The sequence below is a fragment of the Neovison vison genome, chromosome 9 (assembly GCF_020171115.1).
Source record: "Neovison vison isolate M4711 chromosome 9, ASM_NN_V1, whole genome shotgun sequence".
In the NCBI taxonomy this organism is placed as follows: Eukaryota; Metazoa; Chordata; class Mammalia; order Carnivora; family Mustelidae; genus Neogale; species Neogale vison.
In genome coordinates, this window is record NC_058099.1 from 270,432 (window position 1) to 282,611 (window position 12,180).

The 12,180-nt window shown below is 51.2% G+C and overlaps 1 protein-coding gene across 8 annotated transcripts in view; it reads right to left on the bottom strand.

The window, feature by feature from the left end:
- Positions 1-12,180, bottom strand: part of CACNA1B (calcium voltage-gated channel subunit alpha1 B) — a 176,193-nt gene that overhangs the window by 138,131 nt on the left and 25,882 nt on the right. For all 8 annotated transcript variants that reach the window (XM_044264402.1, XM_044264399.1, XM_044264401.1 and 5 more), the window contains 3 exons: positions 5,842-5,933; positions 4,482-4,634; positions 3,059-3,249 (listed from right to left, as the gene is read on the bottom strand). In XM_044264402.1, the coding sequence (XP_044120337.1) occupies positions 3,059-3,249; positions 4,482-4,634; positions 5,842-5,933 (436 nt within the window). The remainder of the gene's footprint in view (positions 1-3,058; positions 3,250-4,481; positions 4,635-5,841; positions 5,934-12,180) is intronic.

A 12,180-nucleotide genomic window follows, 5' to 3' on the forward strand; every position in this document is an offset into this window, starting at 1 on the left:
GATTAACAGACAGAGACAAATATATTCGTGGTTGCCAGGGGCTAAAGGATGGAAGAACGGGGAGTGACTGCGGCGTGATGCCAACGGACACGGGGTTTCTTTTTTAGTTGAAAAAAATCTTCAAAAATTAGGTAATGTTGACAGCGACACAACCCTATGAACATACAAGAACCATTAACTATATACTTTAAATTGCTAAAATTTATCATATGCGAACTGTATCTCAAAAAGGGTTATTTGAAAAAAAAAATCCATAAAAGAATCTCTAGGGCGCCTGGGGGGCTCAGTGGGTTAAGCTGAAGACCTTCGGCTCAGGTCATGATCCCAGAGTGCCGGGATCGAGTCCTGCAACGGCCTCCCAGCTCCGCAGGGAGCCTGCTTCTCCCTCTGACCTCCTCCCGTCCTATGTTCTCTGTCACTCTCTCTCTCAAATAAATAAATAAAATCTTCAAAAAAAAAAAGAAAAAGAAAAATCTCTGTCCCGAGACCATTGCATCTCTCTGGGCCTGACACAATTTCCTGCGGACGCGTCTCACTTAGGACCCATCTGACTCCACTTACTTTTCAAAATGAGGCCCGCCATTTCTCCTCCCGTCCGGGACGCCCCCACCCACCTCCAGCGGCCGTCAGCAGTCCGTTCTGGACAGACGCTCTCTGCGGAGACTGCATCGTTCCCCTGGTCAGAATGTAAAAGGCCTCCAGGCTGCCCCCACCCCGGGGCCACGGCCGGCCGGCGAGAGGCACTCCCATCACACACTCTCCTCTCCCGTTCCCAGCAACAAGCCCGTTCTCCGTCTCTCTCTCCGTCCACCCCACGGCTGCGGGCCAACGGCTCTCCCTTGACGCACAGGCACGGTCTCGGGCCTTCCTGCCCAACGACACATCGGAAAGGACCATAAAAGCTGCACGCACTGGCCTGGAAGAGAGGGGTACACTCTCTCTCCAAAGAACCCCCTTTAAAAGCCCTGTCTGATTTACAACAATCCTCCTGTTAGTGTGCAGAGTGGACCCCAATCCTGGACCCTGCCCTGGGCACCAGCCTCACAGCTCACCACCGTCACGGCGTCCTGGTGCCTCGCCAAAGCTCCAGAGCACAACCCCACAGCACCTGCATATCTGGCTTCCAGACCTCGCCAGGCCTTGCTTTCACGCGGTTCCCCGCTCCTCATCCTCCTTCGTCGTCTTCAAAGCACTGGCCATTGTCAGGCCTTTACTGAAGGCCTCCTGCTCGCCACGGTGCGAGGAGCATCTCGGGGAGTGCCCAGAGTGTGGGTCCCAGGCAAACCCCCGTCTGAGGAATCTGTGGCTCTCTGGACCACAGCCTCCTGCCCTAGGGTCAGGCTCCCGTGCAGCCCCTCCCCCACAGGGCACAGACCCACCAGTCTGAGTCACCTGGGCCGACGGCCAAGTCCCAGTGGGCACCGAACGCTGCAGAACCCTGCTCTAGGTTTCTGTTGTTCAGGTGGGGCTGGCGGGGATGTGGCCAGCTCAGAGCTATTTTTAGAGTCTGTCTTTGGGAAATTACTCCTTGATTGGCTGCAGGAAGAGAACAGCAAAACCCCTCATACCGCCTTTGTGCCTGTTCCTCTTCTCCTCAGTCGAACAGAGCCCGCTGTGAGACGCGACTCCCACTCCGAGAGGGGATCTGGCTCAAGGGACGTTGGGCTTCTCTTAAGTCCTCGTCTCCCCGTGCCAGCCCAGTGAGCGTTCACCACACGTCTGCTAGATACCCAGTCCTGAGACCTACCTGGCTCTCTGAGAACCCACGGAGAAGGCGCAGAGCAAAAGGTCCCATTCTGTCCCTTTCCTCCCATCCATCACGCCCCCAGACTACACCGCCGTCATTTCCTCCCAGGCTCGAGGCTGGGGAGCACAGGGTTCAGGGGCTTGTCGCCCAAACCCCACACCAGCGTACAAGCGGCAAGTTCGGCGTGAAGTGTGTGGTAACACCGGACCCTCCGCCCACAGTACCCACGCAGGGCACACCCACGCCATCCAGAACACAGCCATCAGCCAGCTGTGCCTTGCCGGCCAAACCTTGCAAGAGTCCCAGCTTGTGTGTACCTTCTCTCTCTCCCTCCCAGAGCCCCGAGGGGCCTAATTTAATCGTGCTCATGCCCTGGGGGCTCGTGGGGCTTCAGCGGGTAGAAGATAGCAAGGGGTTCATCACACAAAAAAGCAAACAGCATTGTGCTCCAGCGTTCATGGCAGAGTCCGCCAGGAAGAGCTTCACGTGGAGAGAGGCAGGAGCGAGACAGGTCACCAGGCGAGGGCCTTAGACCAGCTTCGTCACGGGCCCCAGCCCAGACTGCCCCATCTACACCACTGTGACGGGTAGGCACTCTCATGGGCAAGACGTTCAAGAGGAAACAGCACCAGAAAGATGCAGCAGAAGACACGAATGTGCAAGACACACACTCTGACCCCAGGTCCCCAGCATCATCGGAGAGGTCTCCCTGCATGTCGTCTCCGTGCAGCGTGTGGCCCTGCCCTATCTTCCCCAGGCAGCCTCAGGACAGGGAGAGGCCAGCAGGCTTCACTGCCTCTCACCCCATCCTGAAAACCCCGCCAGGGATGGCGTAGCTAGGAGCTCCCAGCAAGCTGCCACCAATCCTAGGGACTGGAGCATATTCAACAAGCTCTCCATGCCTCAGTTTCCTCCTTGTACAATGGGTTTCTCGAGATGGTTCTGTGACTTAACAGGGAGGAGACACTTCATGCGGGGCCTGATAGCGAGCCTGCAGGGGACCTGAGGGACCACGCCGTGGCCACTCAATGATCAGCAGCAGCAACATCTCTGGAAGTGTCCACCCGGCCCTCAGCATCACTCATACAAGAAGCTGCCCGGAGACTCTAGGACCAAGGCCAAGAGTGTGAGTAGACAGTGGGCAGTTGGTGGAGCCACCTGAAGGAAGGGGCCTAGATTTCATCCTACAGTGGACAAAGGAGCTTGGGGTTGGGCAGAGGCTCCTAGGTCAGATACATCACCCCAAATGAGGCTGCAGGAGCTCCAGAGCCCGTCCACGGCCCCAGGGCCAAGGCACAACTCACAACTCACATTGTAGAGGATGTCGGTCCAGCCCTCCATGGTGATGCACTGGAAAACCGTCAAGATGGCGAACAGGATATTGTCGAAGTTGGTGATTCCGAAGTTGGGGCCTGGCCAGTACTCCCGACATTCTGTGTCCCCCTCACATAGCCGGGCTGGGGCCTCCTTGCCGCAGGGGAAGTCGCCCACTGGATCTGGATCTGCGAAGAGAAGAGTGAAGCACAGACCCTGAGCCCAGAAACACCACGTGCTCCCACCCCTCCTGGGGTTCCTGGGTTGCGGAGACCTCATCACGGGGAGGGCTGGGGGCAGGAATCAAGCACCAGTGGGAATCCTCCCTTGACGTCCCACCATCCCTCCGTGCACCAGCTCTCCCCAGGCCCCCACCTGCCCTCCCCAAGCTCAGACCAACCCTCCCAGGAACTACTCGTCAACGTCTCCTTCTCAGCTAGAACCTGCCCCTCACGGGTGAGGCAGGCTCAGGACTTAGGCACCTGAAAATCAAAAAAGACAAAGTCCTAACATCCAATTCTTCCTACCACTGTCACTCTGATTTCTCCTCTCCCTCACAGCCAAGCCACCCCAAGACTCCTGACCGGCAGATCCGCCTGTCACTCCGGAGCCACCACAAGCTGGATCCCTGCTCACCAGGCAGGTCGGCTCAGAGTCCAGCCAACTGGGACCCAGAGGGTGGCTGGGGGTCACAGCACCCAGGCCTCACAGCCCCGGCCCCTGTGGAGTCTACATGTTTCCACCAGCTGTGATAAGAAGTTTTTTAAAATCATGAATGATTTAAATTTTGGTAAGAGCTTTTTCTGCATCGAGTGACGTGACCTGACAAGTCCACCCAGAACCCCACACATTCTGACCACCTCCACCAAAACAGCCCGGCCCCAGCCATCTCTCTGGATCGTGATATTGGCCTCCCCGAGCCTGTTTCTGACTTTGCCTTCCTGGAGCGGCCTCGCTCAGAGCCCTCCCCTGCCTTCCCGACCTCTCTCAGAATAAGACTCCGAGTTCCCACCACAGCCTCAAAACCTGCGTGACTCCCCTCTGCTCCCACGCTCCCTCACCCTGGCCTCTGCACGCACCGGGCCCTGGAACCGGAGCCCTCTGGCCCAGCAGCCGCCCAGCAGTCCCACTCACTGCTCTGACGGCTGCTCGGGGGCCATCTCAGGAGACAGGCCTCCCGGGCTGGTTTCCCTGGTTTCCGTGAAGCAGGCTCCCCAATTACTATATTGCCAATTCTCCTTTCGTTTTTCCCCAGAAGTTACTATCATCTGTGATCACTGCGTTTCTGTGTCTGCTCAGGTGTTTGTGCCTTCCTGGAGGTGGTGTGTGTCCCCCACTGGCACAGGAGCTCCCCGGTCCGCTGGACTCCCAAGTAGGGCCTCCAGGATGAATGAGTCCGAGGGGCGCGGCCAGGCCTCACCTGTGCTGTTGGAGAAGCAGGCCTTGTGGAATTTGCCCATGTAGAACTCGAGGCCAATGATGGCGAACATGAGGATGGCAAAGAAGAGAAGCAGCCCAATCTGCAGGAGCGGGACCATGGCCTTCATGATGGACTTGAGCACCACCTGCAAGCCTGGACCAGAGCAGCCACGGAGGGCGGGTCAGAGCGGAGGGGGCGGTGCTGGGGCTGGTCGGGGGGCAGGCGGGCAGACCAGCCAGAGCCTGGGCTGGGCAGCATTGGGGGCCGGGGCACAGTGCTGGGCTGGGCACTGTCCAAGTAGGGGATGAGCAGGGAGTACAGGGAACCATGAGTTTGGGGGAACAGCCTGCACTTACAGGGGAGTCCTCGGGTGGGGACCAAACAGGACAGTCCCCGGGGTGGGAGACCAAGCATAAGCCTTGGAAGGAAGTGGACAGAACAATGTCCCAAAGCAGGGGAGAAGTAGGGTGCGGGGTGTCAGAGTACAAAGTCCGGGGGAGAGAAGTGGACTATGAAGGGCTCCGTGGGGAGTGAGCAGAGAGTCCCGAGGAGAAAGGGTGGGGGGTGCTGGGAGGGAGAAGCAAAAGATTCGGGAGGCCGAGAGCAAGAGATCTTGCGTACAGGAGTTCCCAACAGACACAGTTCCTTGGGGACAGTGAAGCAGGGGACCCACTCCCAGGAGTGTCTGACCACTAACCCCCAGCACGGGTGTGTCCAGGTCAAAGGAACCAGCACACAGGGAGGCTCAACCCCACAGCCCCCTTTCCACCTGGCCCCAGTTCTTAGATACAGGCCTGAGCCTTCGCCTGGCAGGGTCTTGGGGCAGAATGAGGGCTTTCCTGTAGTGGCCTCAGGCGGACACAGCTCTCAGCCCCTGCCCACCCGGGGCTCTGAGAAAAACCCAACCCCACAGTAACCCTGGCCCTCCTGCCTGGCTCCTCGAGCAGCAGAATCCAAGAGCATGTCTTAACCTGGCCTTGGCTGTCCATTGCCCTGCCGAGCCCAAGGCAAAACAGGGGGTCCCTTGCAGCCTCTGGCTGTCTTCTCAGGCACCAGCCCACCCACTTGCTCAATCTCTCATCTGTACCTTCACCCCAGAAAACAAAGCAGAGCTAGAAATAGAGCAGAGAATGTGAAGAGAATAAAGTTTCCAGCTGGGGAAGCCAAGTCAGGGCTTTCCCAGAGAATTTCAAGGTTTCTTCACACCTGGTTCCCGGGGGTCAGGAGCCCTGAGCTTAGAGTCACCAGAGCCAAAGGGGTCCCTGGTTAGGCCTTAAGTGTGTCCATGGCTGTGGTGAGGCTGGGGGAAGAGGTCAGGAGCCCAGGCAGGCTTGGGTCTAATGGCTCTTCCCAGACTCACTTGGAATCCCAGATACCAGCTTCAGGGGCCTGAGCACACGCACAGCCCGCAGGGTCCGCAGGTCAAAGTCAGTGCCCGCCGTGGCCAGGATCCTGGCAGGAAAGAGAAGGAGGGAACTAGAGGCTTCCATACTCAGGTAAGAGAACCCGTTCCCCACCCTCCACATCCTTTCTCCCAAGAACAGGGACACCATGTCACTTCTGTCCCCTACTGTCCAAACACAGGGCAGGCACAGGGTATGGGACCTGCCAAGCAGGAAGGGTCAGGGACTGAATTCAGGCGTCCCCACAGTAATGTTAGCAATAGCTGCTTCCAGCGCGACCATCCCTCTGGCTCGAAGGAATCCCCCCGAGAGGACCCTTGGGCTCTGACGCCTGGCCTGGCCTTGAATCTGCCCTCCAGCTAAACCCAAACCAGAGCCAGGCCCCCCCACCAACCCTAGCCCCATGGCAAACTGCCTCGAGAGACGCGGGGAGGAGTGAGACGGGTAACACGGAGGCTGAGCAGACACACACACTCTTCCCCTTCTCTCAGGGGAACAGCGGTGTGGGGCAGGTGAGGTGGAACAGAGGCTTCGGGGACTCAGGAAAGCCGTCATAATCCGTCCGTTGGCAGAAAAACATATTCTGATGCCTTCTATTTCAGAAAACAAAAGATCTGAGAACCACCTCTCAGCATGGCACATTTCTCTGCTCCCTTCATACTAAAGCTCAGTCAGAGGGTCAGTACTGGGTCTGACCTTACCTTCCCATCCCCGTTAGGCTCACCCACACCGCTCCCCGGAAATGCTGTTTGAGCCTGTACCTTGCCAACTCTGGTGGTCAAGTCTCCTGCTCTAAACGGTTCCTTCTCCAGCCTTTGGCCAACTCTCTCATTTCCCTCGAACTCCCCAGGAGCCCCTCCAGGTCTCGATGGCCACCTCTGCCTTGTGCACCAGACTTGGGAGGTGGAAGCCCCGGGGCTCTCTCCCAGCAGGATCTACCCCTTGGCTCTGAATGCCACAGCGTGCTTTCCACTCCTAATCTCACAGCTTTAACCCAAACCTAGAACTGAGGACTCATACATCCAACTGCCCTTTTAACCTTTCCACTTGGCTATCAGAAAGTGTATCAAGCATTACATAATTAAAGAACCATTTTTTAAACGTTAATGTTTGAAAGTGTTGAAACATGAACTTCTTTAGAAAGTTCACTGTGGTGACTAAGCTTTGATTCCTACAGCAGCCTTGCTTCTTCCCCAGCTCCCACTCCTCGTCGATGTTATTTCAGCCAAAACCAGGGCTTCCCTGACTCCTCTCCCCCCTCGCTCTACACTCCATGCACCAGCAGTCCTGGCGGTTCTGCTGAATGTGTCCCGGACTCTTGGTGAAGAAGGCTCTGTGCAACCTGCTCAAGATACATGGCAGCGAGAACAGAATTTGAGACAGAGCTGAAACTCTCAGTGGAAAAAAGAAAGGCAAAAAGAAAATATCTGTTCAGACCAGAAGTCCAGAGCACATGAAGAAACCCAATGCTACGAGAGAGTTCCAACTATCAAAACTGACTACTGGAAGATTAACTTTGTTCTGACAAAATTGACACACATGAAACAAACGCAGCCAGAAACAGGTCTGCGTCTGAAAGACTAGCCAGTTTGGGCAACAAAGAGCAGTAACAGTGATAATAAACCACACTCTGGGCTGGAGACACGGTTTGAGAGCATGAGTGATTTGGAAAATAGTAGAGACTAGTACTGAAGAACTCGCCCGCAGACATCAAGAAGCCAAAGAAGGAATAAGAGAGAGAAATTAAGCAAAATGGAGGTCAGATCATAAGCTCAGCACACATCCGGTGTGAGCTGTGGAAGAGAACAGGGCAGGGGGCAAAGAAACAACACTGGAGGAGGTAGCAGGTGAGAAATTAACAATTAAAAATGACTTTTTAAATCGAAAGTGCACTACAAGTACCCACTGAATAAAGAAAATACATCTGACTAGAAACAGGGAGGAACGGCAGAACATCAAGGATAAAAAGACAGCCTTAGACGTTGCCAGAAAGAAAAAGAAAAAACAAAATATCTTCTAATAGTGAAAAAGGATAATTGAAAAGAAAAAGAACTTCACTTTGGCAAAAATACATGCCCGAAGGCAATCGAGTTATACCTTCCAAGAGCAGCAGAAAGTAATGGTGAACTTAGAACTTTATATCCAGCTAAACTGTCAATGAAGAGTGAGGGCAAAATAAACGTATTTTCAGGGGCACCTGGGGGGCTCAGTTGTTGAGCCTCTGCCTTTGGCTGAAGTCATGATCTCAGGGTTCTGGGATCGAGCCCCGCATCAGGCTCTCTGCTCAGCGGGGAGCCTGCTCCTCCTTCTCCCACTCCTCCTGCTGTGTTCCCCCTCTCACTGTCTCTCTCTCTTGTCAAATAAATAAAATCTTTTTAAAAAATTTTTTCAGATATAAAAGAAGTCATCACCCCAGATTTCAACACAGTCAAAAAGTCCAGCAAAGCTCCTCTCACAGTCTGAAGGGCTGAATACCAAAACTAAGTAAGGCTACCTAAGATTAAAACAAAATTAGCAGCTTTAGGACTCCTGGGTGGCTCAGTCAATTAAGCATCTGACTCAGCTTCTTCTCAGGTCATGATCTCAGGGTCGTGACACTGAGCCCCAAGTTGGGCTCCGTGATGGGCATGGAGGTTGCTAAGAGTTTCTTTCCCCCTCTGCCCCTCCGTCCACTCACACATGTGCGTGCGCTCTCTCTCTCTCTCTCTCAAATGAATAAGTCTTTAAAAAAAATCAGCAGCCTTGATGTACCACAGAGTTCTAGTCTTCTACGTCTTTCCTATCTCACCTATCAAACTCTGCTCCTAACAAACAAAGAACATAGCCTTTCTTGAGTACATGGGAACAGCTTTCAAAACTGCCCATGTCCACGGTGCCTGGGTGGTGCAGTCATTTGGGCGTCTGACTCTCAGTTTCAGCTCAGGTCTCATCTCAGGGTCGGATGGAGCCCCGTGATGGGTTCCAAGTTCAAAAGGAATCTGCTCGAGTTTCTCTCTCCCTCTCCCCTGCCCCTCCCTGCCTTGAATAAATAAATAAACCTTTTTAAAAAGAGAGAAAATCACCCATAACCTACATTACAAAAAAAGCCTCAGCAAATTTCAAAGAATTAGTAACATATATTATCACACTTCCGCTATTCAATAAATGTATTTCAATGAGAGTACAAATATAAAAACACACTGTAAAAGAAAATTCATATGTATAGAAACCCTCAAAATGCACAACTAAATAACTCATTAACTAAAAAGTAAAAAGACAAATTACCAAATAATTAGAACCCATCAACAACAAAAATACCACATATTACAATGTATGGGGTTCTGTGAAAGGGATGTTTAAGGGAAAATTCATAAAGTTAAATGGTTTTATTTTTTTGAAGACTGAAAATAAATAAACCAAGCACAGATCTGTCTCAAGAATCTTAAAAAAGAACAGAAGAGGGGGGCGCCTGGGTGGCTCAGTTATTAAGCATCTGCCTTCCGGTTCAGATCATTATGCCAGGGTCCTAGGATCAAGCCCCGCCTCAGGCTCCCTGGTCAGTGGGGAGCCTGCTTCTCCCTCTCCCACACCCCCTGCTTGTGTTCCTGCTCTCGCTGTGTCTCTATCAAATAAATAAATAAAATCTTTAAAAGAAAAAGAAAGAAGACTAAATTTACAGAAAAGAGAAAAATGGAAATAATAAAGGTAAGCGTAGACACGTTTCAAACAGAAAATAGAGAAATAACAGCTGAATCTGCAAGTTGAAAAAAATGAACAAGCTTCTGGCAAGAATCATTCAGAGAAAGAGAATGTGCACATATCTGAACACACCTGTACACAGATACACACATGTATAGAAACACATGACACTTGCATACCCATACATGTGTACCGTGATATATTCACATAGAGGGGACATAACTGCAGACAGCAGAGATTTTTAGAATCGCAAAAGAATATTATTAACAATTTTATATCAATGTTAAAATTTTGATGAAAGGAATATATCCCCCCAGAATGCAATTTTTCAAACGTAACCAAAGAAGTAGAAAACCTGAACAAACCGCAAATGACTGTATTGGTTTTCTATTGCTGTGTAAAGACTTGCGACAAAGTTAGTAACTTGAAATACCACCTATTAGCTCACAGCCCTGTAGGTCAAAGTCAGGGCACACCGCAGCTAGGTTCTCCGCTTAGGGTCTCAGAAGGCTGAGATCCCGGTGTCAGCCAGTTTGTACCCTCATCCAGAGACCAATCTAGGGCAAGTCATGCTTCCTAGCCCCTTCGTGCTGTTTGCAGGAGGTACGGAGTCCCATTGTCTCACTGTCCGCCCTCAGCTCCTGGCAGCCACTCTCAGGTCCTCGCCCCCTGGCCCTCAAGAGTCCCTCTCACACCTCTAAACGCCCTAATTTTTTATGAAGGGCTCAATCCCTTTAAAAGGATCACCTAATTAGGTTGGTCCTTTTCGGTTAACTCAGTCAACTGTTTGGGAAACTAACAATGGACGTGAGATCATATCCATGACCCTTCCCACACTGAAGGGGAGATGAGCACAGGCAGGGACGGGATCCTTGGGGGCTGTCTCAGAATTCTGCCTACCAAAACCATTTATAAAACTGAATTTGGATTCAGGTTTCCTCTGGCAAACATCAGATCCAGACTATTGTACAAACGAGTTTCATGAACATCCAAAAAACAGATAATTTCTATGTTATATACACTGTTCCGGAGAATAAAAATACAAGAAAAGCTCCCCAACTCATTTTATGACCCTAGTATAATCTGGATATCAAAACTGAAAAAGGACAAGAAAATGTTATACATATCTCAATTATGAACACAAATCTTAGTTATAAATCAGAATAACACTCAACAGTACATATTTTAAGAGTATATAATGGCCAGCTGAGTTGTCATAGGAACGTAAGAATAGTTCAATAGTAGAATAACTATAATGTACCCCACCAATTAAAAATCAAAATAGAAACCATGTTATCCCGTCAAAAATTTCAGAGAGGGGAACCTGGGGGGCTCAGTGGGTTAAGCCTCTGCCTTCGGCTCAGGTCATGATCCCAGGGTCCTGGGATCGAGCCCCGCATCAGGCTCTCTGCTCAGCAGGGAGCCTCCTTCCTCCTCTCTCTCTGCCTGCCTCTCTGCCTACTTGTGACCTCTGTCTGTCAAATAAATAAATAAAATCTTTAAAAAAATTTTTTTCAGAGAAATTATTCAATAAAATTTCAATATCATTAGGCAAGAACTAGGGCTAGAAAGAAAAATCCCTTAAACTGACAACGTGTGTTAGAAGCAACCCTCTTCAAATGCAGGGAAAATACAAGATTGCTACTTAAGATCATATGGAGGTCTTAGCCAAGGCAATAAAAAAAGAAAAAGAAATAAAATATATAAAGATTAAAAAGGAGAACACAAACTGTCATATTCACAGATAATGTGATTTTTATACAGAAAACCCAAAAGCATACACAGAAAAACTGTAAGAGCTAATTAGAAAGTTCAGCAAGTTTATGTAATACCAAATAAATATTCAAAAATAGATTGTGTTTTGGGGCACCTGGGTGGCTTGGTAGGTAAGGTGTCTGCCTTCAGCTCCGGTCATGACCTCGGGGTCCTGGGATCACGTCTGGCATCAGGCTCCCGGGAAGCCTGTGTCTCCCTCTCCCACCCACTGCCCCTCCCCCCCACCCACTGCGCCCCCGCCCCCGCCTTCCCCCCCTCCCCCCGGCTTGTGTTTCCTCTCTTGCTGTGTCTCTGTGAAATAAAGAAAATCTTTAGGGGAAAAAAAATTGTATTCTATACACTTGCAATGAATAAACAAAAAAGGAAAAATTTTTAATTCATTTACAATAGTATCAAGAAAGAGTGAAAAACTTGGGGATAAAATTAACCAAGGAGGTGAAGGAAATTAAGTCTCCTGCAGGAAATTAAAGAACACTCCGCAAACGTAGACACCCCGCGTCTTGAGCTGGAAACCTTCGTGTCCACGCGGCGCCAAGCGAACTACAGAGTCCATGTAATCCCCACCTACCTAAACTGCGATGACATTTTCTGCAGAAATAGAAAAATTCCTCCTGAAATTCACATGGAATCTCAAAGAACCCCAAATAAACGAAACAATCTTGAAAAAGAACAAAACTCAAAGGCTCCCAGCTTCTGATTTCCAAAGTTCCTGCGAACCTACAGGAACCAAACAGCGTGACCTCGGCGTCAGGACGGACAGACCCACAGAAGGGAGCAGTGATCAGAAACCGGCCCTCACCTCGGTCCCCGGAGCGCGACACCGCCCCACGCGGAGACGACGG